At 41.3% G+C, this 25638-nt stretch overlaps 1 protein-coding gene across 2 annotated transcripts in view; it reads right to left on the reverse strand.

The window, feature by feature from the left end:
- The window catches only part of NCAM2 (neural cell adhesion molecule 2), a 387613-nt gene extending 367271 nt beyond the window's left edge, over positions 1-20342 (reverse strand). The window contains exon 1 of one of the 2 annotated variants that reach the window (XM_036446724.2): positions 20142-20342. In XM_036446724.2, coding sequence (XP_036302617.1) covers positions 20142-20196 — 55 coding nt within the window. In that variant the 5' untranslated portion in view covers positions 20197-20342. The remainder of the gene's footprint in view (positions 1-20141) is intronic. The other variant, XM_036446725.2, reaches the window with a different exon arrangement.
- Positions 20343-25638: the final 5296 nt, after the last annotated feature.

A 25638-nucleotide genomic window follows, 5' to 3' on the forward strand; every position in this document is an offset into this window, starting at 1 on the left:
CTCTCCCTTTTTCTCTGTATATATATATTCTAGAGACCTAGTGCACCAAATTTGTGCATGAAGGGAGCGCGGTCCCCTCAGCCCAGCCTGCATTCTCTTCAATCTGCAACCCTTTCGGAGATGTCCAACTGTCACTGTAGGCCTGATTCCTGGCAGTCGGGCATCCTCTCAGAATCCGGGACCACTGGCTCCTAACTACTCACCTGCCTGCCTGCCTGATCATCCCTAACCACCTCTGCCTGCCAGGCTGTTCACTCCCAACTGCCCCCCTCTGCCGGTGTGATCACCCCCAACTTCTCCCTGCTGCTGGCACCTCTCACTGCCCCCACTGCCGACCTGGTCAGCTCATGCAACCTGCTTGTTCAGTCATTCAGTCATCCTTCACTAAACCCCTTGCCGTCATGGTTGCCTCACGCAGCCTGCTGTTCAGTCATTTGGTCGCTCCTCACTAACCCCCTTGCCAGCCTGTTCACCCCATGCAGCGTGCTGTTCAGCTGTTAACATGAGGGTTTCCTGACCAATTTGCATATTACCATTAGTATAGATATTAGTTTATTAGTTTTATATATGCCTAAGCAACCGGCCTACAGGCCAGTAGCTATGACATGCACTGACCACCAGGGGGCAGAGACACTCAACGCAAGAGCTACCAAGCTGCGATAACTTGGCCCTGGGTTTCTCGAGTGACCCACCCAGAACCAGAAAGGAGGAAGTCTGATTCTGGGGTGCATCATCCGAGAACTGCCCTCTCGCAATCTGGGATCCCTTGGGGGGTGTCAGAGAGCCAGTTTTGGCCCAATCCACACCAGCCAAACAGAGGGACCTCACCTGTGCACTAATCCGGAATCCCTGCACTGGGGCTCTAAAATATATGTGAGTGAGTGAGTGAGTGTGTGTGTGTGTGTGTGTGTGTGTGTAGCAAGTGTGTGAGCAGAATTTGAAGTGCAATCTGCCTGATTTCAGATTGTGCTCTATAGCATCACACAAGCTCTGGCATGGAAGAGTATTCTGTCGACTCAAAATGTTTGCATGCCCACAAACAAAAATAAAAATTTTTGCAAGTAACATTGTCCAAAAATTTGCCTTGACGCTAAAGGGAATGTAAAGATATTGAGATATCTAGTTTATAAATAGAGATCTGGGCTTCAGTTAGTGTGAGATGATGTTGGGAATAAAACAGATGTTGAGTTATTTGCTGAAGGTATCCTTTGGGCTGCAGAATCCAAATTTATTGCCAGGAAACCACTACCGACGTAGGCACAAGAAAGAGTTTCTCCCCAGCACTCAGCAGCCACTGGCCTCCGTGCCTGGAACTGCCATGTGCTGGCAGGAATCCACTTAGCATCCAACCGGCCACGTGATGGGAATTCTGAACACTTGAGAAACAATTTTGACTGGTGTCACCAAACCATAGGGACTGAGAAAAAGAAACCTTAAAAAATGAGACCATTCAATACCATTTCTAGAAAAAGGAAAGCTCCTCTCGAATCAATTTTTATTTCCATAAAAAAATGACATTAGTTGATGACAGAGTTAGCAGAACAATCCTGTTTGAACACTCACTTTGCCACACATAAATAAACTCCGTTGTCATCAATACCTGCGAACACGGACATGCTTCGTGTGGAAAACACTCTCCAACATATCTCACAAAGGCTCTTTACACAAATGAATTTGTTCTCTGTCCTCAGAAACAGAAGCAGATTATCTACTTAGTAATCCTCAAAAAAAAAAAAAAAAATTAAAAAATAAAGACACGGCAATCAACCGCGGAGATACAAGAGAATTTGCAGCTACAAATGTGATGATCCTATCCTGATAGTGTATTACAAATATGTGAGGCAATTGGTTCAGCAGCTTTTAAACAAGAAACGGGATAGCTCAAGTTGGGCAGTGCAATGCAAAACGGAGTCTAACCAACACTGTTAGATACTTAGCAGCCTTCAACTCTTCAGTTACAAATTGGAGAAAATGAAAATAAAGGATCAAGCCTGTGCACGCATTTCAATCACGGCCCCTGAGCTGGAACCGGAGCAACCCTGTTCCCAATGTTGATTTTTATCGATGTTCAGAGAATACATGTTGATGGAAAAAATATCATAAATTATGAATGCTTGCGTCCTGGGAGTTTGTTTAAAAAAATAAGGTGGGAGAGCTGTTGAGCTGTTCATTTTGTGTAACAGAGAGACAACAGATATTGTGTTGTAGTCTCGAGAAATTAAGCACTGGCTAATTAACTCTGCAGTGATGCAAGGTGTGAATAATAAGTCCAATGTTTTATCACGGAGCACATTTTATTCTTAGAGTGAAAAAAAAAGCAGTAAAGAACAAGTCGACTTAAAATATTCATAAATTTCAGCACTGGTGAAACAAATGTAGTAAACATTTTGACACAACATAGCATGATGGAATGACTTTCTAAAGTTTTTTTTTTTTTGAAATGCATCTATATATGTGTTTTACATACACACACACTTCTACACATACTAATATATATATTAGTGTGAATGTATTTGAGCATTCTAAAAATGCACAATGTTGATAAGAGTAATTGGCATTTAAAAAACACACTCACAAAAACCTAATAGAATGGCCATCTAAGAAAAGGTAATTACAGAACAAGCACACAGTGTTATACCCTGGGGACCTCCATCTCCATCCTGACTTTTAATTCACTGTGGAATCTCAGGAAGAATCCATCTGGAGGTGAGGAACTGGTGAAATTCACCTCTCGGTCGTGCATGCTTAGATTAGATCCCTGATTGGTGAGTCCGCCGCATTTCCATATTTAACCTGTCTCCGCAGTCAATTTCAAATCAATATTCCTTATTTTTCATTTCAGCTTCTCCCTCTACTAAAGAATGCCTGGACCTCCATGTCTATTTTTCATCCAGCGCTCCTAGAAATCCAATAAATATTTTTCTTGGCCTCCTTAAACTTGAGGACATTATTCCCCTGTCTGATTTGGAAATAAATAAATAAGGGCAATTAAATATAAACCCCTTTAAAAAGTTAGCTACTGCCGAAACCGGTTTGGCTCAGTGGATGGAGCGTCAGCCTGCAGACTCAAGGGTCCCGGGTTTGATTCTGGTCATGGGCATGTGCCTTGGTTGTGGAAACATCCCCTGTGGGGAGTGTGCAGGAGACAGCTGGTCGATGTTTCTCTCTCATCAATGTTTCTAACTATCTCTCTCCCTTCCTCTCTGTAAAAAAAAATCAATAAAATATATTAAAAAAAAAAGTTAGCTACCTTTACATTATAAGCTTCTGGAGAGCTCATTAGGTTTACATAATTTGTTCTTTTCCAAATCTTTTCCCTACCCCTGCCATACTTTCACTGCAGTCCTCAAATATTGTACAGTGGGGGTCATGCAGGCCTTCACATTCAAATTAAGCCTTCACCCAAATCCCATGTTGGATACTTCATAGCTATGGGACCTCAGGTAAATTGCTTTACCTTTCCAACTCTTAATCGGTTATTTATGTGGTTCGGTTTTTTTAAAGACAGCAAAAGCTGAATAAATATAACATTTTTTTAAAAATCAAGTATTTCTTAGGAGACTGCCAAGACATGGCCTATTTGCAAAGGAAGAGGAAGTTAGTATCCTCACCTACCATCCTCACATGTAACAAACCATGCACAGTGCTGTGTTCTTTGTTGTGAGTTGACGGAGAAAGTTGACTGTGTCCAGCCACCCAGCCTGGGTTCTAATCCCACCTCTGCCACTGAGCAGCTTTGGGACTGGACAAGTCATTTAAACACTTCAAAATCTCTTTGTATCCCCTCTATAAAACAGCATCAAACTCATAAGGAACCTGAAGGATGAAATTAGGGCACACATACAAAGCATGGAAATATGGCATCCCTAAGTCCTTCGTAAATGCTGACTTTTGATATTATTTATGTACTTTGTCAAAATGGACCTATTCATCACACCTGGGGCAGCCACATTTGACTACTTACACATATTTGTTCTCCTCCCCCATTCTTCCTTAATAAATGAACACTGGATTTTTAAAAAAAATATATAGGTTTTATTGATTTCAGAGAGGAAGGGAAAGGGAGAGAGAGGAACATCAATGATGAGAATCATTGATTGGCTGCCTCCTGCACGGCCCCTGCTGGAGATTAAGCCCGTAACCTGGGCATGTACACAACTGGGGAATTGAACCATGACCTCCTGGTTCATAGGTCGATGTTGGGCCACTGAGAAACACCGGCTGGATATAAACACTGAATTTTATTGGCTGATCAATTTTATTGATTAATCTCCACCTCAGCACCAGAAGAGAGTTAATTAGTCAAGGGAAATGACTATAATGTCATCCTCACAAAATATTGGTTTAGGGCAGTTCATATGAAACAATTCTAGCCAATGAAAACTGAGGGAATTCTGCAGGAAGAATTAGAGAGATTTCCCCCCTTTATTATTAAAATGAGGCCAGAAAAAGAAATGTTTATCTTTCCCAACTTCAGATCTTATTCCATAAGGATGTGATATACAGACTTATTGCAGCCATGCTTCTTCCACGCTGTCAGGAAAAAACAGCCAAAACTGAGGAGAAACATGGAATCCAAACCTACTTCCAGAAGGCTTCTCTCATGTTATAATATATATTTTTACTTTTAGGCCATTTTCAGTGTGTGTTTCTCTTATTTGTCCCTAACAGTGTCCTATACAGATATAATTTCATCATGAAATTATTCAGAAAATTAAGCACAAATGGATGAGTTATTGAATTATTAATCATTATAGCGTTTCACATGAGAAAAGCCATTTAAAATATATAGCTTATATTTAAATATTAATGTTATATAGTCCTTAATGAATTATACTGCTCTGGACCATCAAAATACCCCACCTTGCAACCATTCTGAACTCCTGTCTCTAAATCCTTCTTACTTCTCCATGCTCATTAATCTTTTCAGTCCCTAAGAGATTTACTCCTTTACTAATTGGTAGTCACTCCCCTAAAGTTTGGTCATTCAAAAGAAATGGCCAGAAAGAACAGTAAAAATCTGTTACTGCAGCTACTCCTGACTCTTTCTTTCTTCAGCAATCTCTTACTACTTCAAAGAAACCATGTTTTAGTAAATGGAATGAAAAAAAAATGTTAGAAACAAATAGGAACTGATTTTGCATCTCCAGTCATTTACTTATTAGATGCTACTTGATTTGTATGAATTTCAGATTCTTCATCTGGAATTTAAGAGTTCGCAACTCCTATCTATGTTGTGACTACAAAACTGAGGTGACCTATATGAAAGAGCCTGCAGGGCGACTGGCATTGTCATCGGACAAAGATCCTCTCCCTCTAAACTAGCCAGACCCCACTGAGCCCTCTTCTCAGCGTGGCCTCAACATCGGCCTCTAAAGATTTGGACAAAACACTAACATTGTTTTGAACACCTCAAGGGGGCATCCCTAGGATGACTCTAATCCCCTACTGGGAAAGACTCAAGGCTACCAAAAATGTTTGTTTCTTCCAGTCAGCCTCTGAAGGTAGGATCAGCACAGCCAGCCTCTGTTGGATAAGAATCTGCCTTTGATAAGAACCAGTTAACAGATCCTGCTGGGTGTCCCATGAACCCATGGTTGCCCCATTTCTGGTTTTTATCATTTTTCACTTCCCTGACTCTATTGAGATCCCACTCACCCTCTCCCTACTTCCCCATTCTTTCTTTAAAAGGCCTCAGAGGGAAGGTAGGGGAGGGTGGGGATAAGGAGGAGAGATCAAACAAAGGACTGTGTGCATGCATATGAGTCTAACAGTGGTCACGAACAACAGGAGGGTGGGGGCATGTGTGGGGTGGCGTTTGGGATGGGAATGGGGGGATAAGGACAAATATGTGATACCTTAATCAATAAAGAAATTTTAAAAAAGGCCCAGTCACCAGTCATGTGTGTACGAATTGAAATTGAGTTTTTTTTCACAATGGCTCTTGGCCCTATTGAACAGAATATCCTAAATTCTTAATATAGTATCTTACTGATTAAAAGCTGTCCTTACCATGGCGTGTCTCAGTGGTTGAATGTCAACCTATTAACCAGGAGGTCAGGGTTCAATCGCTGGTCAGAGCACATACCCTGGTGTTGCCTGATAGATCCCCCAGTAGGGGGAAGGTGGCGTGCAGAAGGCAACTGATCAATGATTCTCTCTCATCATTGATGCTTCTATTTCTCTCTCTTCCTCTCTTTTCCTCTCAGAAATCAAGGGATATATATATATATATATATATATATATATATATATATATATATATATATATACACACACACACACACACACACACACACACACACACACACACACTATTTTTCGGACCATAAGACGCACTTTTTTTCCCCCAGAAGTGGGGGGGGGAAAGTCCCTGCGTCTTATGGTCCAAATATAACCTACACATATACTTTAAAAAAAAGTTTTTTTACTTGCCTGGCTCTGTGTGGTCTCTGTGTGCTTGCCCGGCTCTAAAATGGTTCTAAATGCTGCTGTTTACTTTACAGGGTTGATTACATGTGTTTATGACTGTGATGTTGGGTTTTAATGCACATAAAATATTTTAGGACACTATTTGTTTCAGAATATTTTTTTCTTCATTTCGCTTCTCTAAAAACTGGTGCGTCTTTTGGTCCAGAGCGTCTTATGGTCCGAAAAATACGGTGTGTGTGTGTGTGTGTGTGTGTGTGTGTGTGTGTGTATGTGTGTGTGTGTGTGTGTGTATTGAAAAAAAAAAAAAAAAAAAAAAATATATATATATATATATATATATATATATATCCATCCTTATCACTTTAAGTAGTCTCTGTCTTTGTTGATCTTGGACATTCCATTCATTCGATTAATCCATTAAATACATATAAACAGACACTGTTTGTGGAAGAAATGAGGTTGCCTAACCAAATCATTCTATTTTGTTGGGCATCACCTTCTCCCTTTGAATGCACACAACCCTGTAAGACTCTATCCCACCACCCACATTGACCCCCTCACACATACTTCCTCATTCCCTTTTAGTTGGTGAATCATCCTCCCTACAATAAGAGAAGGACTGATCTTTACCTAGTTTTGCTTTCCTTTGGCAGTCTCAGTGTCCTGCAGGCATTTCTGCTCAGGGAAATGCTTTTCAGAGTCACCATTGCCCTCTTTGGAGTCATAATTAGTAAGACACTTCACACTTGTTATGGCAACTTCTTTGCTCCCAATCACACACCCACAGTCACCTACATCACCTGAGACATGAGACTTCTAAATGAGGACCGGGAGTGAGAGGCAGACAAACGGGATGAGACAAATAAAAGTTAAGTAGTAAACAGGTCCCCTCCTCCACCAGAGTCAAGACGTTGAATCCTTTGATTACATTTCCTAGCAAGAAAAACTACCATCCGTTTAAAGAAGTCACCCTTCGCCAAACAATCTCTGTATTAATGCACAATGTAGAAAGGAGGGTATTTTTAATAAAATGCTTCATTACAATAGAAATGGAACAGGCACTTGAAAGAGAAATACATTAGCAACTTAGGGTATGTCATAATTGCCCAGAATTCTGTACTAGCTGTTATTTTAATGTGATGAGCATACTAAAGTTGAGTATTTCATATTGAAATACGGCCGTGAAAGTTTTCAGAGAGAGCATAGAGGATGGCATAATATCATCTAATAACCTAATGTTGAGTTTTGTTTCCAAATTGCAGGCCCACAGGCAGTCTCTGCAGAGGTAAAATGCATTAGCAGGGGGCTTAGGAGGGGGCTTTGAAATAGAATGATTCACATAGATAACCAATTAAAGTGATTATAAATTACGTGAAATTTGAGAGGGAAAATGAAAGTCAAAATGGATGAATCAGAAGCAGTAGTAATATCTTTAATTGAAAACTGCTTCAAGTTAAGAGTGGCATTCACAATAATGGTAACATTAAGGGAATAATGGTATGCAGGCAAATAAATACGAGATAAAGATATTCTGGATTATCTAAAAATGTATGCTGTCCAATTATATGCTTTTATCTCTAGAGTCAGACATAGATAACATCATCAAATCATGACAAAACACAGCTACCAGGCAAGGGAGAATGTTTTCAGTTAAATTGAATTTTACTAAAATAAATAAATAAATAAATAAAAAGACAAAATCCAAATACTTATGAAAAAAATAAGGTAAAATAACTCTTATTTATTTCTCTATTCATATAGTTTAGAACTGGCTTCCAATAATCATTGACTGAATAAACAACTTTTAATTAACCCCAAGATTATTTTAATTTTGAGGATTTTAAATACTTGCTCTATTGACATATTAGACATTCGCTACTGATAAAATCTAATCTGTTTATTATACTATTATCAGTATATCTCCCTCATTATCAGGATACATTGAATACTTTGAGACCTCAACTATGTAATCATATCCTATGCCCTGGGTAAGGCTTCAAAACAGTGGATCTGACAGCAAGTGTTGTTTTTGTTTAATTCCCAGTCTAATTTGTTTTCCAGTATAGGAGATAAGGGAGGTCACTTTGGCTATTCCTATTCAATTAAATAATCACTGTGATTTGATTATTTTATAGATATTCATATATATTTTTTTAAATATATTTTATTGATTTTATACAGAGAGGAAGAGAGAGGGATAGAGAGTTAGAAACATCGATGAGAGAGAATCATCGATCAGCTGCCTCTTGCACAACCCCTACTGGAGATGTGCCCACAACCAAGGTACATGCCCTTGACCGGAATCAAACCCGGGACCCTTCAGTCCCCAAGCCAAAGCTCTATCCACTGAGCCAAACCGATCTCAGCAATATTCGTATATTTTTTAAGGTGTATCACATGCATGGCAGTGATATAAACAAAATGTTTAAAAGACCACCTCAGGTCAACTTATAGTCAATATCCAGCAAACCAAATCATTACCCATAGTACTGAATAAATACGCGGTGTCCCCCAAAACTGTGTGCACACACCTTGAATAATTATAAGGGCAGTGTTTATTTAAAATCCATTTCATTTTCAAAATTGAGCTTTCAGCTGTTAAAGTGTACATACTTTACACATACTTTTGGGAAACCCTGTATATTTTTAAATGGTCAGCCATTTTGGTTTTCTCCCGCTGGTTGATATTGAGATATCCATTCAGCACATATTTGCTAAGTATCTACTATGCTCCTGGAATACACATGAGTTTACAGTGAGCACCCCAATCAAGTACATTCTACTGGATGGAAAGGCATTCTTGCTCTCATGGAGTCTGCATGGAAGGTCACAGCACAGCAAAGCTGGACAAGCAGAATTCAGTATACTACCATCATTGATTGGATCTCCAGTGCTTTTCATACTGACTGCTATGTAGGAGGCAATTACTATATATTTGTTGAAAGAAAGCAAGATGTCTTCAATGATAAGATATTCCTTCGAGACTCAGCTGGATTGTGTAGACACAGGGTCGAAGTGTGCAAATGCCAGAAATGGCACAAAAGTGTTTAACAAGCATGGGGTGGAGAAAGGATTGTGCAAATGAATGAAAGGCAAAAACCTTAATAGTCCCAAATAATTCAAATAATTCAAATGGAAGGTATATCTCTAATTAAAATTAGAATGTATCCATAAACACAGTTCAAAGGTAACTTTGAGGAAAATAATGACATAAAGTTACTTTTGAGAATTGCTCCATAGGTATGAGTAAAGCATATTTAGGAAAACAGAGACATCATAATAGGAAAATGTGATTTACCTAGAATAAAATATTTATACCAAGTCTTGGCCCTATACTTTTTTTTATATTTTCCTGCCTGGGAAAGTTACTTCACCTCTGTGAGTTTCATTTTCCTCATTTCTAAATCAGCAATAGCATCTACCTTTCAGGATAATTATGGGACTCATATTAGAGGTGTTTTATCAAAATAACTAAATTTTAAAAATAAAAAAAAATAGGTAAATATCATTGATCAGTATTTTGACAAGGTACCTGGCATATATTTTAACCTTCACATAATCAATGTGTAGTATTTCTTTCATGGATGATACAAAGATAACACTATGTTATAAAAATGCAACTGCTCTGGCCATGCAACATACTCACTATGTGTGATTGGTGATAATATTCAAAGAGAAATTACACAGATAAACATAAAAGCAATCTGCAAGCCTAGTATTATACTTACTAGGCACCCGTTACAGGTTTATTCCTACAAGACCTCTAGCAGACTTCCCTCCTGCCACCCCCACCTCTCCCGCTGTGGTGGGCAGGGTGGGGTGGGGTGGGCCAAGGTGGGGTGGGCGCCACCCAGCCATCCCACCTGCCTCACTGTGCCTGTGGCCCCCACCTCCATTGTCTCCGCAGCCACAAACTCTGCCACCACTGCTGGGCACCTCACCTTGAACACCCGACCTACTGTGCCCACCACTGCTGCTGCCTCCATGGCCACACCCTTTGCCACTATCTCTGGGGTGGCACACACTGCTGCTGCATGCCCTGCCCTGCCCATCCTACCCGCCATGCCCGCTGCCCCTGCTGCCTCCCACCACCATCTCTGAGGCCATGCAAGCTGCTGTTGTGCACCTTGCTCTGCCCCATCCCGCACATTCTGTCAGTGCTTTCCCTCCAAGAGCCACAGTCACTTTGCTTTCCACTTTCCCTCCGTCTTCCTTCTATGCTGTCTTCAGTCTTCACTCCTCCCTCCTTCTCTCCATCCCCTCCCTTTCGCTCTCCCTCCCTCTGTGTATGCAAATTAACCACCATCCTTGTTGGATTAATTTCCATACTTGCTCTGATTGGCTGGTGGGTGTGGCTTGTGTAGTGGAGTGATGGTTAATTTGCATATTGCTCTATTATTAGGTTAGATTGGAAAACTGGTTGGGTATAGACAAGTTTCAATAATAGAAAAATTGTCCCCAAACACTCGCATACAGAGAACAAAGTACAAATGCACTTTTTTCCCTAAGTTGGGACTTACTCTCTTATAAGTCTTAGCCATATTGCATTGGTTTATTTTACAGGAGATGTTTCAGTTCTAATACTTTATTTGCATCCCTAAAAAACACTGATGTGTAAAAAACAAACAAACAAAAAACCAAGGGCAGTAAAAAACATCATGGCTTATAGGAATAAAAACAAGATGAGAGGTCAGAACATTCACAATCTCCAGATAACAGTCTGAACTAAAATACTAGAACAGTTAAATCTCTATAGGCATATGTATCTAACTTCTCCATCTCTTTCAAGATGCAAGGCCTGAAGGGCATTCACTTCAAAATGGAAAACTATGGTGTAAGGTGTAGCTTTTTAAAAAAATAAAAAAATCAAACAAGTAAACAAAACATCATGGTAACACAGGAGACAATGATCTGCCAGTTTCCAGAGCTGCATTCTCAATGTTATCAGATACAGAATAGTATAATTCAAGGTGGTTGATAAAACCACTAAACAAACTAATACTTGCACTAAAGGAAAGGCACTTGGGTTGATTTTTCATATATTTCTTAACATCCTCATAGATAGCTAAGGCTTACTCTGTAATTGTGAGAAAGCTTGTTCTCCATTACTTAAAAATTAATCAGCTTAAGAAACCATATTCCTGCATAGCCCCCCTATTTACCAATAATGTATGAGGTAATATGTATCAAAGATGCATACACAAGCATGGAAGACTGAATTATATCTTAAATGCATTTGATGTTCATTGGCTATAAATTTGGGAGTCAGCAACAGAACATACTTAATACCTGTAGGCAAATCAGATACTCTCAATCTCAAAACACCACCTATCAAATGAGATTTTATCAGGATTAAATGAGATGAGTGAAAATGCTCAGCATAGCTCCCAGACACAGGGTAGGGCCTCAAAAACATGAGTTCCCTTAAACACCAATAGAAAAATTTCAACTCTATATACTCAATATCAAATTCATATTTTGGTTTTGCTTTTAGTTTAGTTTGTTGAGGGAGCGGTTCCTTTTTATTCTGTCATGTTTTGTTGAGTGTCCCGGAATAAATAGAAAACAAAACCAACAACGGCTAAGCACAAAACATGAATGAAGAATATGTAATGAAAGCTAATTTGACCTAAATGCTTCTGTGACTTTACCAAAAATCCAAAACATACATTAAATAATAACAGAGTACAATAAGTGATGGAAAAATGAGATAAACACAGAAGTTAAATAAAAATGGAGATAAATCCTGAAGAAATGACAAATAAACTGATATTTCTATCTAAATGTTTTATTTATATCTCAAACTAGCATTTTAGAAAATTAAAAAAAGCAAAAGAACAAAAAAAGAAAAAAAAATCACCTAAAATAGTGATTTTCTTTCTTTCCCTATTTCTGTTAAGATATAGCCACTTTTTTTTTAATTTATCTTTTCTTTTGGAAAGTATTATAGATGTCCCCTCTTTTTTCTCCTTTGACACCTTCCTCCCAAAGCACACTCCACCCACTACCCCCTAGACCTGTGGCCTGCAATCTGTGACTCACAAGCCACATATGGCTCTTTGGCCCCTTGAGTGTGGCTCTTCCACAAAATACTAAGGCCTGGGTTAGTCTATTTTGAAGAACTGGTGTTAGAAGAAGTTGTTTAAAAAAATTGGCTCTCAAAAGGAATTTCAATAGTTGTACTATTGATATTTGGCTCTGTTGACTAATGAGTTTGCCTACCAGGGCCCTAGACCAGCGTTTTTCAACTGCTTTCCGCGGCACACTGTTGCCTGGTGTGCCGTAGGTGCAGACAAGACAAGAATTTTATAATTTTTCACTATTTTGTTTACTTAATATTTCATAATAAAGTAATTATAAAATACTTTCTTTGTGTTTATTTGATTCCTATTCAAGAGAATTACTTTATATATAGTCAATATAGGCACAGAGTTAAATTTTTTAACATTTTCTAATGGTGGTGTGCCTCATGATTTTTTTCATGAAACAAGTGTGCCTTTGCCCAAAAAAGGTTGAAAAACACTGCCCTAGACCTTTACCACACTATTGTCTGAGCCTTGGTTATGCATATTTGCATATGAGTTCTTTGATTGCTCTCTTCCCACTCCCCCATCCCCAACCCCACCCCCACCTTACCATTATTTTTATCAAATAGGCTTAAAACTTCTGTTACTGCCTTTTTTCCAATGTCCCAAATCGACTGTGTTATTAAGATCCATTAATTCCTTTGCAGAAACAAGTGTCATGTCCACACCTTCCTTGCCTCCCCCACTCCCAGCCCAACCCACCCACAAATGGCCATTAGTTTCAAAAACAAAACAAAACTTTAATCATGTTAAATTCCTACCCAAACAATGGATCCCAAAGATCTATACAGGGAATCAAACTTAGCTTGGCCTCAAGGCCTTTCTGCCTCCACAGATATTCCCATAATTGAGATCAACAACTCACCTTTCCAAACCGTTAACTTAATTAACTTGGATTATCACTATCCTCTCAACACTGGCCACCTTTCCTACTTGTGCACTCATTTTTTTTTTCCTCCTTGTATTTTTTTCTCCATTTTCTCATCATGCTAAAACCTTGCCTGCTTCAGTGAGTGGCAAGGTAGTGTCCTGGTTAAGAAGCAAGTCTTTGTCCATGTCTTGAGTTCCAAACTTTGTTTCCTTACTGTGAAACTTTAGATAGTTATTTAAATTTTCTATGCCTCATAGCCTTGAAGTATAAATGGGGAATAATAATATGATAATCGTTTGAAGGTTCATGTACTGATTAGGCTAGTTAATACATGTAAAGTACTTGCAATAGAGCCTGGCTATACACTATGTTTTATAAATTTATATTTTTTGTCTTCTCAACTATCAATGCTGAAATCTATGTACTTCCCATTACCCCACACATGTTGATTTCAAACAAATACATTACATATATTAAAACACAGGCATTGAACTAGAAATGAAAAAAATTTAATCCCAATTGCAGATAACTACTATCTATAACTGATGCACGCAAATCATATAATTCCTCTAGCCAAAACGGGTTTGGCTCAGTAGATAGAGCATTGGCCTGTGGACTGAAAGGTCCCAGATTCAATTCAAGTCAAGGGCATATATCTTGGTTGCGGGTGCATCCCCAGTAGAGGGTGTGCAGGAGGCAGCTGATCCATATTTCTCTTTCATCAATGTTTCTAGCTCTCTATCTCTCTCCCTCCTCTCTGTAAAAAATCAATAAAACATATTTTAAAAAATAATTCCTCTATAACTCAATGTTTTCATTCATAAAATAAAGTTAATAGTCCCTTGGATACTTGATGATCATTCCTTATAAGGTGGTTAGAAGCACTTTGAACAAGTGGTATATACAGTTCTAAGATAGTGGCATTATACTTATTTTAAGGGCTGAATAAATATTTGTTAATTAATTAACCGACAAAATCGCACAGGATTTAAGTATCATCATTACTTTGAGCTGAAGTAATGCTAGATTATCTTTTTTAACCAATTGAAAAGTTTGGTGTTGGAAACCTGAATTAAGGGTTTAAAGACCAAAGCTCCAGTTATTAGCCTTTTACTTTTCTATTTGACCTTTAGTAAGTCGATTATACAAATTGTGTACCCATCCTAAGACTATGGGTTGTTGGCCCATAGATGGGACTCAAGATCCAAAAAGAAACTCCTTCTTCAAGACCCAGTACTGCCACCTGCTGGAAAATTGTGACAATAATTATACATTCTATCACCATGAGTATGAGTGGCACCCCCTAGAGCTGTTCATCACACAACCAATCCCACCATTTCTAGGAATGTTGCCTAATAAGGTGTGTGAGATGCTACAGGCATTTAAAAAGTAATTGATGAATGAGAAAACAATGGATGATCATCCCTTATCAATACATTACATTATCTCTACCCTATCAAGGTTTTTTTCTAATCACATATTAGCTTATTATGATTTTTTTTTTAAATGAGTATGGGAGAATATTTTTAAACCACGGGCAGATTTATCTATATACATATTATACCAAAAATATAAATCGTGTCTGGCATAGTGGGGTTGACATTTTATAAGATGTCTACACATATCTAAAATCACAATTGCTCCTCACAGCAAGACCAACCAGGAAAGATCTATTTATATCAGGCTTTCAAACAAGCAAATAATTGTTCCGAGAATTCAAGTGGCTTCTTCAAAGTCAAGAGATTCTTAGTGGTCTAGGTCTTCTGATTTCAAATACAATGTTCTTTCCCTTTCCCTACTAGCTTTAATAACAAAATGCAGCCATGGTAAATTTGGTCAATTGACCTGAAATTCTTCAAAGTCTCATTTGTTGATTGGTATGCTCATGACTACTCTCAAAATTCCCCATCATCTCTCTTAACTATTGATAGTGATACAAATGAATATGTGAGACCGGAAAGTTCACTGATGATTATTTGATATCTGCACTATTATTATAATTGTAAATAGTTAAAAGTTATTAAAAATATTTTAAAGAATTCCATATAAAGCACTTTTATTTGCTGAACAATTAAAGATAGCTTGGCTCTCGGAAGCTCAGGGATATTACATTTAATAAAAGCATAAAAGCACTGCTTGCATCTTAAAGTGCTCTCCTATCAGATAATTTGGGAAATTAAAACTAATTTATAATCTTTTAAATAGGCCTGTCTTCAATATAATTGGGATAGTATAAAGAGCACGAGGAATTTAGAATCTAGGTCAATAAAACTTGAAAAACAATGATTTTCCTTTTACAAGGATATTAAAGTTATTAAATTAATTTTGCATGCACCAACGCCCAGAGGATTAATTTTGTTTTGGACGCAAATAACAAAAGCAATTCAGACTGGCTCCACCATTTATCGAGCACTTTCTTCATGCTCTTGAAAGTTCAGTGCTGTGAGAGATGACCCTGAAAACAGACAAATTAAAATCATTTTCCAAATGTCAAAAGCCAGAGAAAGCAGCAGGACTGGTTGTGCCAGGAACTTCAGATTGACAACCCTGGTTCCCTCTGCTTTGCTCCCTCACAGGGAACCAGACGAAAACAAATTACTCTTCAGCTTGGTTACCAGACTCAATCCTGCTAGATCCCTTCTCAGTCCCAATCAAACTAGTTCTATGTTTGAAGATAAGCTTTTTTTTTTTTTTTTTTTACTAAATTATTATGAAGTTAGACTTTTTTCTTGTACTGAATGAGGTTCTTTTGTTCCACTCATTGCTGTCTAACAGGACATTACCTGTGGGAAAACATTAGCCCCTGTGTCTCTGAAAAGACTCCTTGGACATCAGGGACCCATCGACTTCCCTTCTTGCTCTCTGGGCTCCAAAGTCACCAAAGTGACCAAATGCCCTTTTTAACTCCTTTGACAGAAAACGTGGGCGGAAACGTTCTGGGTTATGGGCTGGTACCAATGACATTGATCTGCATATCCTATCTTCTCTAAGGGCAAATGGATATGGAGTTGACTCAGTAGACACCTAGCCCAAGGAGGTGTACCTCAAAGAACTAGACCAGAGTAGAGAGAAGAAGGATGGGGAACGCCCTGCACAGAAGATAGGTCTGTAGAACCTTCCTGTAGACCTAGCACGATACACATCCACACACCCATGCTTTGCTTTTTGGAGGTACACTTTTCTTCTTCTTTTTTTTTCTTTTCTCTTTTTTAAATATATTTTATTGATTTGTTTACAGAGAGGAAGAGAGAGGGATAGAGAGAAACATCGATGAGAGAGAATCATGGATCAGCTGCCTCCTGCACACCCCCCACTGGGGATGTGCCCACAACCAAGGTACATGCCCTTGACCCTTCAGTCCACAGGTCAACACTCTATCCACTGAGCCAAACTGGTTTCGGCTGGAGGTACACTTTTCTAATGAATGATGACTTCACCATAAAGCATTACCCTATAAAGAAGTCAATACAAGCATATGCCTGTACACATAAGCCATTAACTGGGCAATTCACCCCCTCCTCTTCCTCCCCCTCACCCCCTGTCGTGCCCCTGATTTTGGCTTAGATAAGTATTCTGACTACATATGGGCGAACTGGACAGTCAGAAAGATGGAGAGATCTGTTTTTACCTTACATTTTCATACAACAATGCTTCTATTTTGTATATGTGGACATCCAGGGATGGACCTTAATCATACTGGGATCATTTTTTTTTTTTTTAAAGAAGGAACTTATTTTAGAAATTAAAAAGGCTTCAGGAATACAGCACATTTGGGAATCTACATTGACATAGATCCAAACAGCAAATGCACTGTGACCACAGACTTCAAGTGATCCCTTGAGATTTGAGAGGACAGAGGAAGTGACCAAGTTTTGAATACAAAGAGAACGTAATTGCAGAAGTTAGGGTCATAGAACCTCCTTCCCTTTGACGATTAAATTCCAACTTGACAATGAATCCCAACCTGACTTCATTAGATATTAATCTCGCAGTGGAAATGGCAGTCTTTTAAAGAAGCATTTCTGCTACAAGAGGAAAGGCTCTTGCTACAGTAGAACAATAACAACATTGCGTTGAAAGTTAGAAAACAGAACTATTAGGCCGTGTTGGCTAATTATAGTATTGGCATCCATTTAAGTTGTCCCTTTTTAATTTCTGTCATTTTCTCCCGTTCAACGGCTGCCATTCAAAACGTTTTGACTTCTTAAAAGGGGATGCATCACTGCTGCCTTTCCCCAGTCGAACTGCACACCACTTTCCAAAGCAATAGCTTCAATCATGCTTCATAAAATCCCCTGCAAGTATATTGTTGGAAACATAAATCAGCGAGCCAGGGCTTCGGTAATTCTAAAGGCAAACCCAGGGATCACTCGCTGGAGGCTTTTTCATGCCCCCTTGATTATAAAAGAATAAACAAAATGATGAGTTGCACTAGATTCATTTAAAAAAAACAAAAAACAAAAACAACTGCTCCCAGTGGTGTGTCGGATACTTGCGGCTACATCCTTAATTGGAAAACAAAACCCTAGCAGGGAGGGATTGCACTCCCGGATCAGGCTTGCTGTGACTTCATGAGGACACAGGACACAGAAGTGCTGCATGTTTCCATTTCACAAAAGCCAGGGCTCTCGAATGTGCATCTATGCCTCTGTGAGTACCATGTGTTTTTTAAATGGTACTAGATAGATCTGTAGAACGACGCTGTCTTCACCCCCTGTTTTATTACAGGGAATGTGGGCTCCAGCCTGGGAGCTCCTCTTTATCATGCCCCTGCATTCTGAATTATAAATCGTGGAAATCACAATTTCAGAGATATGATACCTAGGTGTCTGCGTGTGCCAAACATCCCTAGATTTCCCTGGCATTCCCCAAATTCCAGCACACTTTATGACTACCTTGGTAAACTCAACAGACTCCACAACGGGGGCATTTTTCTTCTCCAAAGCAGTGACAATGAAATCACAAGTCTGCAGGAACTTGCTTCTTCTCATGCCCCCATCTTGTTCTACACCATCTACCCTTGGTTAATTGCAGTGGTATTTTAACTACAGTTTTCTTGGTATTCAGAAATGCCTGTCTATATTATCAATGAACAGTAAAACACAATCAGCAAGCTCTCCTGAGATTAAATCAGCATATGGGCAGAGTATAAAGTATATGTTGACTTTTTTTTCTCTGATAGTGTCTGAATAGAATCAATTGGGCTAATAGTATCTTCAGATGGCTATATCGGCAATTTTGCTATGACTGAGATTTTTCATACTCTGTGTCATTAAGGGGAACAGAGCAGCATCTTACCAAGACACTTTACAAACTATAGCAACATCCAGTGTTTGCTTTCTGAACATAAAATCTGCATCCATTCGTGTTTCATCAACCACTAACACTGTAGCTTTAGAGAGGAGAAGGGCAGAGAAAGGAAGGTTTCATATCCAAAATGTCAAACCTTGCTGAAGAATGATAGAAGGACCAGTGAGTACAGAAGAGCAGAAATAACCATTTCTAGGATTAAAATGGAGTTCTACCACCCCCTGCTGGACCATATGACCAATGCAGAAGAAGCTAAAAAATGCTTAGCATTGAATATAGTGGAGATATTTTAACTTGTCTTGTAATTTTTTTTTCTCAAAAAAGAATGTCATGTTACACTAATAAGATAACGTTCTCTGCAATTATCAAGCATGCCAAAAATCACTGTTGTTTTCTTTTTTCTTTTTCTTTTTTTAAAAAGAGACTTCCACCAATGCATATTTTAGCATTTTATGTCCCCAATAAAATGTCCAAACTTGTCTGGATAGTTGAAAAAATGCCTCCATTTATTATAAATATGGTTTGTGTGAATGTGAACTACCTTAAAAAGGAGCAAAATAAATCCACATCTACCTCTATTCAGAAAAGCAGAGGTAGCTTCCACAAATTATCTCTCAGGTTACTCTAGCATGCTATTCATTTTTTTTTTTCTTAAGAAATAAAAGCTCCCACCAGTTCTCCATAAGCTTTTTTTTCTTTTTTTTTTAAATCCCCTCAGGTGTAATAGCCATCTGATGTTCCAACAATTTCCAACCTCCATGTATGAACAAGGGGGTGGGGAGGGTTAAAACGAATGACTGCAACATCTCCCTAGTTTTATCCATTTGCTTCCTTACACCATATCCATGGCCCCTCTCTCATCTCTTAGTTTCCAACAGAAATAAGGCATCCTCGTTCACTTTCTCATCAGTAATTGGGGTCTTGGGGAAAAAGGGGGGATGTCTAAGAATCGTATTTCTTGCACAGAACACACATTTCCCAAATGAGTTTAATTCTGATAGTTTCCACTGCTTCTGTAAAACCACCTCGCCCCCTTTCCTTCCGCAATCTCCGCTATGTACCTGTCCACACACACCAACATACATACTCATCCCATTTTTTGACAATGAAACCAGAGAAAGCCAAGATCCCAAAGGGGGGAGAGAGAGAAAAGGGGGTAAGGGGAGAGAAAAAAAAAGGTGGTGGGGGGGGAATAAAAAGGCAGTTTGTCTCCATCTCCTGCTCTCCGGTGCCCATCTCCAATTCTGCATCCCCTCTTATTGAAGAGACACATGCAATTAATTGTGATGAGCAGCAGCGAACCATCACAGCAACCACCACCAATTAAAAAACACCCCCCAAAAACTAGAACTTTAGTTCTTTCATTGCCTTCTTCCCGGGTGGGGAGGGAGGGGGAGGGAGGGAGGGAAAGTACATGCCAGAAAGCAGCACCGCGCTCCTACCTTGCCCGCGACTGATGAGCAACCCGAGCAGGTAGAAGGCGAGGAGGAGGCTCATGTTCAGGACGTGACACCGGCGGCGGCGGACACTTGCAAAGTTACGGAGGAGTCCAGCCCTGGAGAGAGAGCCTTCCGCCGCCACGGCCGCTCCCGGTGCCCGGCCGCCCGCCCGCCGCCCGCAGCCCGCGCTGCTCCGCGCAGAGTGATGCGCGCTCCGCGCCGCCCGCACTATATCCCGGCGGCGGCGGGAGCAGCAGCAGCACCAGCGGCCGCCGCGGCGGCAGCGCAGCCGGGCGGGAGGGAGGAGGGCGGCGGGGCGGGGGCGCGGGGAGGGAGGGAGTGAGGGAGGGAGGAGGGAGGGAGGCGCGGCCCAGGCGGATCCCTCCGCGCCGCACACCGGCCTCCGCTAGCTGTCTAGGCGCGCGCGGGCCCCGGATTCGTCCGCAGTGAAGCTCGGAGGAGCGGGTTCGGGTCCCGATGCCCCCTCCCCGGCGATCGGGCTGCCCGTCGGCCCCTCCGCACGTGGACGGATGCCCCTGGGCGGAGGAGGGGGCCGGCCGGGAGCTCGGACTCCGATGCAGGCCGGTTGGAGGATGCTGGGGGCTGGATGGAGGTGGTGCTGATGCTGCTGCAGGCGCCGCTGGGCTCCGCGCTGCAGGCGCGCCCTCCCGGGCAGCTCCGGAGCGGGGCCTCTGGGGGCGGGCGGTGTATTCTGCCGCTCTCACTCCTCCGAGCGCATCGGGGGGTGCAGGGGGGTGGAGAAGGGGGCTGGGGCGGGGATTCTCGGTCCCTCCGGACCCTCCAGCTCGTGCAAACCTCCTGCAAGCTGTCCCTGCCCCTCGCTTCCCATCCTGCCGCTGCAGAGGAGGCAGCTGTCCCTTAGTGTCTACACCGCCTGTCTCTTAGGCCCCGAAGGGCAGGCGGAAGGAAAGAGGGGCCCGGTGTTTTGGGTGCATGCGACCCACTGTGGGAGCAGGTACCTGCGGCGGGAGGGGGGGGGGGAGGGGGGCGCCAGGTGCGGGAGGGGCTGCGTGAAAGCCGCTGTCCATGGTACCTAAGTCCCCTGAGAATCCAAAGTCTCCCAGAGCCAAGCTCAGCGGGATCTGCCCTCGGTTGGTCCCCAGCGCACAGAACCAGCCACGTGGGAGGCTCTGGAAAGGGACAGACAGGAGTTGCTGGGAGTCCTTCTTGGGGAACCCCCCTCCCTCATCCCGTGCACACACCTGCGCGCGTGGGAATGGAAGTGACAAATCCCTGGAAATTGCCCAGAGCTCACTGTCCTTGCCCGGAGGCTGGGCACATCATTATCTATATATTTTTCCCCAGGAAAGGTGGGGAGAGGTTTGTCAGTTTGATGTCAGACTTGTGGGAGAAATAGCAAGAGGCAGCATCCCTGCCCCCAGGGCCCCTTTCAGCCGTCCTGGCTCAGCAACAGGCAGGAAGGACAATGGGTCCAGGCCTCTGCGCCTTCCTTTGGTCCCTTCACACATAACTGCCTCTCCCCAGCCCCAGCGAGGCCCCTAGTCCTTCCCCTATCAGTGGGGACACGGATGTCAAAAGAGATAGGGATATAATAGAGTTCAGAATCCAGTTCTCCTCCCCCACGCACTCACACACCTGAGTGGATACTGAAATGGAAGCCCCATTGCCTAAGGCGGGCAGGGGGTAAGAAGAGAAGCAAGCTGACATGGGTAAGGGATATAGTCCCTGCGATGCCTGCTCCCCAGGCAGAACCCAGTATTCTTTGTGCAGATATTCACTCACTTGGCATCCTGGGATGGGGGTATGAGGAAGTGGGGAGGGCAATGGCAGTTCTCAACCTAACACCTTGACTGATATCCTCTGACCAATGACTCTCTCAGCGCCCAGGGCTTGAAAACCTCCTCTTCCCTCTTGATTATATAGGGATATACTTAGGGCAGTCTATTCAGGAAGTTCTTTTGCCAAGGCTCACTCTCCACCCCTTTTCCTCATCCTGGGAGGTAGTAAATGTGCTTAAGTAAGCACACAGTCAGCCCTTTCCAGGGAAAGGTGGACACAGCCCATTTATAGGTATGAAGGAGAGATGATGCTTTTATTCTCACCAGTTCTTCATTTCTCTAGAATCAAGAAATATTATACACACACACACACACACACACACCTAAAGACAGAGAAGAAAGTTAAAAAGATACTACCTGCTGTGCCAAGTTTACCCTTCACCAAAAACGTGCAATTTTTCAATGTGGCACCATGAGTGACCAAGTGCCTGACATACACTACACACACCATACTCCTGGTGATCTTGATAATATCATTGTCCTCTTTATTGATGGAAGTCAAATTATTAGGGTAGGATGGAGGGGGAAGAGAGGGTAGCAATGATCCTTCAGACATTCATGAAATTTCTAAGAAGAGCTTTGCATTATAAGACTGTGTGGAGAGAGAGAGAGAGAGAGAGAGAGAGAGAGAGAGAGAGAGAGAGAGAGAGAGAGAGAGAGTCTTCATGCACCTGTGTATATGGAAACAGTGAATAGACAAAGCATTGGTCCTCAGGGATATGCCAGTTGATATACCAATTGATCCTACCCTCAATTTGTCAATAATCTTATTAAAGAGATCAGGCATAAACACAAAACTTGACTAGGTATACACCAAGTTATACAAATTGTCATAAAAGAGTGAAAACAGATTGCCATTGTGGCATAGAGGAGGGGATTATTTCTGAATGAAGAAAGGCATGAGGAAGCTCTGAAGGAAGGGGAGGAATGAGACAGATGTGGGCATGACGGAGAGGAGCTTGAGCAAATCCTCGGGGTGTGAAGGCACAGAGCTTGTGTGGAGAACAGAAAAGTCTAATCTGAAAAACACAGGGTGTACAACGAGCATGCAGGTTGGATGGAGTTAGAAACAGGGTCTAGGACCACGTTATGCTACAGAAGCTGTTTACAGACTCTCCAAATGGAAGAGGCAGAATGGTTGACCCCATCCCGGGTTTAAGGCTTGGTTGCCAGTGTGTAACCCACAGGAAGATTATGTTAGGGGTTCTCATGAGTTTTCTCCATAGTTAGCCTGAAGTAATGTGTGTTTTATTTTTATTTTTAAAAATATATTTTATTGATCCTTTACAGAGAGTAAGGGAGATGGATAGAGAGTCAGAAACATCAATGAGAGAGAAACATCAATCAGCCACCTCCTGCACACACCCCACTGGGGATGTGCCTGCAACCAAGGCACATGTCCTTGACTGGAATCAAACCTGGGACCCTTACAGTCCATAGGCCAATGCTCTATCCACTGAGCCAAAACCAGTTGGGGCTAAAGTGATGTTTCTGTGAGGTCGCAATAGCAGGCAATAGCAGGCAGCACATACTCAAAGGGGGCCACTTCCCACACTTACCTGATCAGCTTTGTGGCCAATTCTAGGGCTCCCTCCAAAGCACACCCTCCTCCCACCCCCCTCTCTCCAGTCTCCACACTGATGAAGTGATACACAGCTTGATACTTGCCTTGATCAATTCCACTTTGTAATAGATTGAAGGTGTTAAGACCACATGTAGAAAAATCACCTTCGCCCACTATCACCCTCCCCACTGCAAAGGTGTGGGTCCCATTGTGCAGTCACAGCACTCTCACCAAATGCGCCAAGTCTGTGAATGGGACTGCGCCTCATGCACTGTGTCAAATGGCAAAGGTATAGCAATGCAATGCCCCTCTAGTATGGGACTCATCATTTACATTTAAGCCACATGATCATAGTCTCCAACTACCTGGGGAAGGGTTCCGAGGCTGATTTGAAACTCTATAAGAATAAGAGAAAGTTGAGCAGGACTCCGCAATCTATGAAAAGCTGAGCAGTAGGAAATACCAACTGGCCTGAATGCATGCTTAAAGGAAAGATGATACATTTGTTTTTAAAGAATCAATAAGATAAACATGAAGGAGTAGCAGAGAGATAGAAAATGATAAGGAGCATTATGTGTGGAAGTGACCATCTCAGAGAGATTCTGCCTCTTTCAATTTACACACTCTTCTTGCAAAAAGCATGCAGGTATGCAATCCACACCTAGGTCCTAGGCATGAATGGTGTGCTGTGGGTAGGATTTACACATCATTTCTTTCTTTCTTTTTTAAAATATATTTTATTTATTTTTTTACAGAGAGGAAGAGAGAGGGATAGAAAGCTAGAAACATCGATGAGAGAGAAATATCGATCAGTTGCCTCCTGCACACCCCCTACTAGGAATGTGCCTGCAATCAAGGTACATGCCCTTGACCAGAATCGAACCTGGGACCCTTCAGTCCACAAGCGGACGCTCTATCCACTGAGCCAAACCGGTTTCCACTACATATTATTTCTGTTTGTGTATTTCTGGCCTCGTTTTTGTTTAGTCACCCTGCTGACAGAATTCATGTGTGTTAAGATTATACTATTAGGAAATGGGACATTCTGCGTGTTCATTTATATGTTCAAAATGTCACAAATCATTATACGTATGCATTTATTTGTCCAGAAAATTTCCTGTTTTGACCTTTTTGACTGCAAAAGAAGAAAAGCAGCCACTGTATGTATAAGTCGGTAGCCTATAACCTGTCCAGATGGATGATCCTGCTGCTGCCCCTCCTCCTCCATTAATGCCACTCTTCCTAATGATCATGTCTTTGAAAATAATTTCAACTTTCCTGATACAATGACACGTTAGACTTTTTACCAGGCTCTTTGTGAGCATCTGACAGTAGCTACTTTGGTGGTAAATTTAGATTTAACACATTCCTGTGAAAATGCTTTACTTACTCAGCCATTCTATTTGAAATTGAGACACCAAGGAGGGAGATTGATGCCACCAAGGCACGCTAATTGTCACCGATTCTTACATTTTAATTTCTTTCAAGATACATGGGGTCATTTTCCTTCATGGCTACTTCATGTTCCCTCTGGGCAAATAACTGCTCACTTCGCTCTGAAATTATGCAATAACTGCCTATAATTTGCCACTTCCCAGAATAATGTTTTCTTAACTCTGAGGGGTATTATATTTTTCTTCACCAGGACATCCCTGGCAGAGATAATGATGGACAGCAGAAAAATGTAACAGACCCTAAACACATTGACAAAACGTGATTGACACAGCTTTAAGAATATATTTGGGATAAAGTGAGCCGGGAAAAGGGAATCGAGCAATGGCTGGCAATGATATTTGATATGACAAGGATCATGTTGTGAAGTGCCAGTTCCCCAAATATTGATCACAGCACTCAGAGAACACATTTTTGTCCATGGGGAGTATTGACCAAGGTGATGCTTGCACAAATCCTATCAAATGGAGGGCAGTTATTATACACTAGCTGACAGCAAACCCTTCATGTCTGGGAAATGATCCCATACAGGTGTAGGTCTGAGAGGAAAAAGAATGTTAACTAAGTGAATTTTTGCAGGAAATATAATTGGTTTTCAATTAAACTTGATTTTCAATTAAACTTGAAAATCTCTTATGGCATAAGATCATTGGGTTCTTTATTT

The sequence above is a fragment of the Pipistrellus kuhlii genome, unplaced genomic scaffold (assembly GCF_014108245.1).
Source record: "Pipistrellus kuhlii isolate mPipKuh1 unplaced genomic scaffold, mPipKuh1.p scaffold_m20_p_2, whole genome shotgun sequence".
NCBI classification, from domain to species: Eukaryota; Metazoa; Chordata; class Mammalia; order Chiroptera; family Vespertilionidae; genus Pipistrellus; species Pipistrellus kuhlii.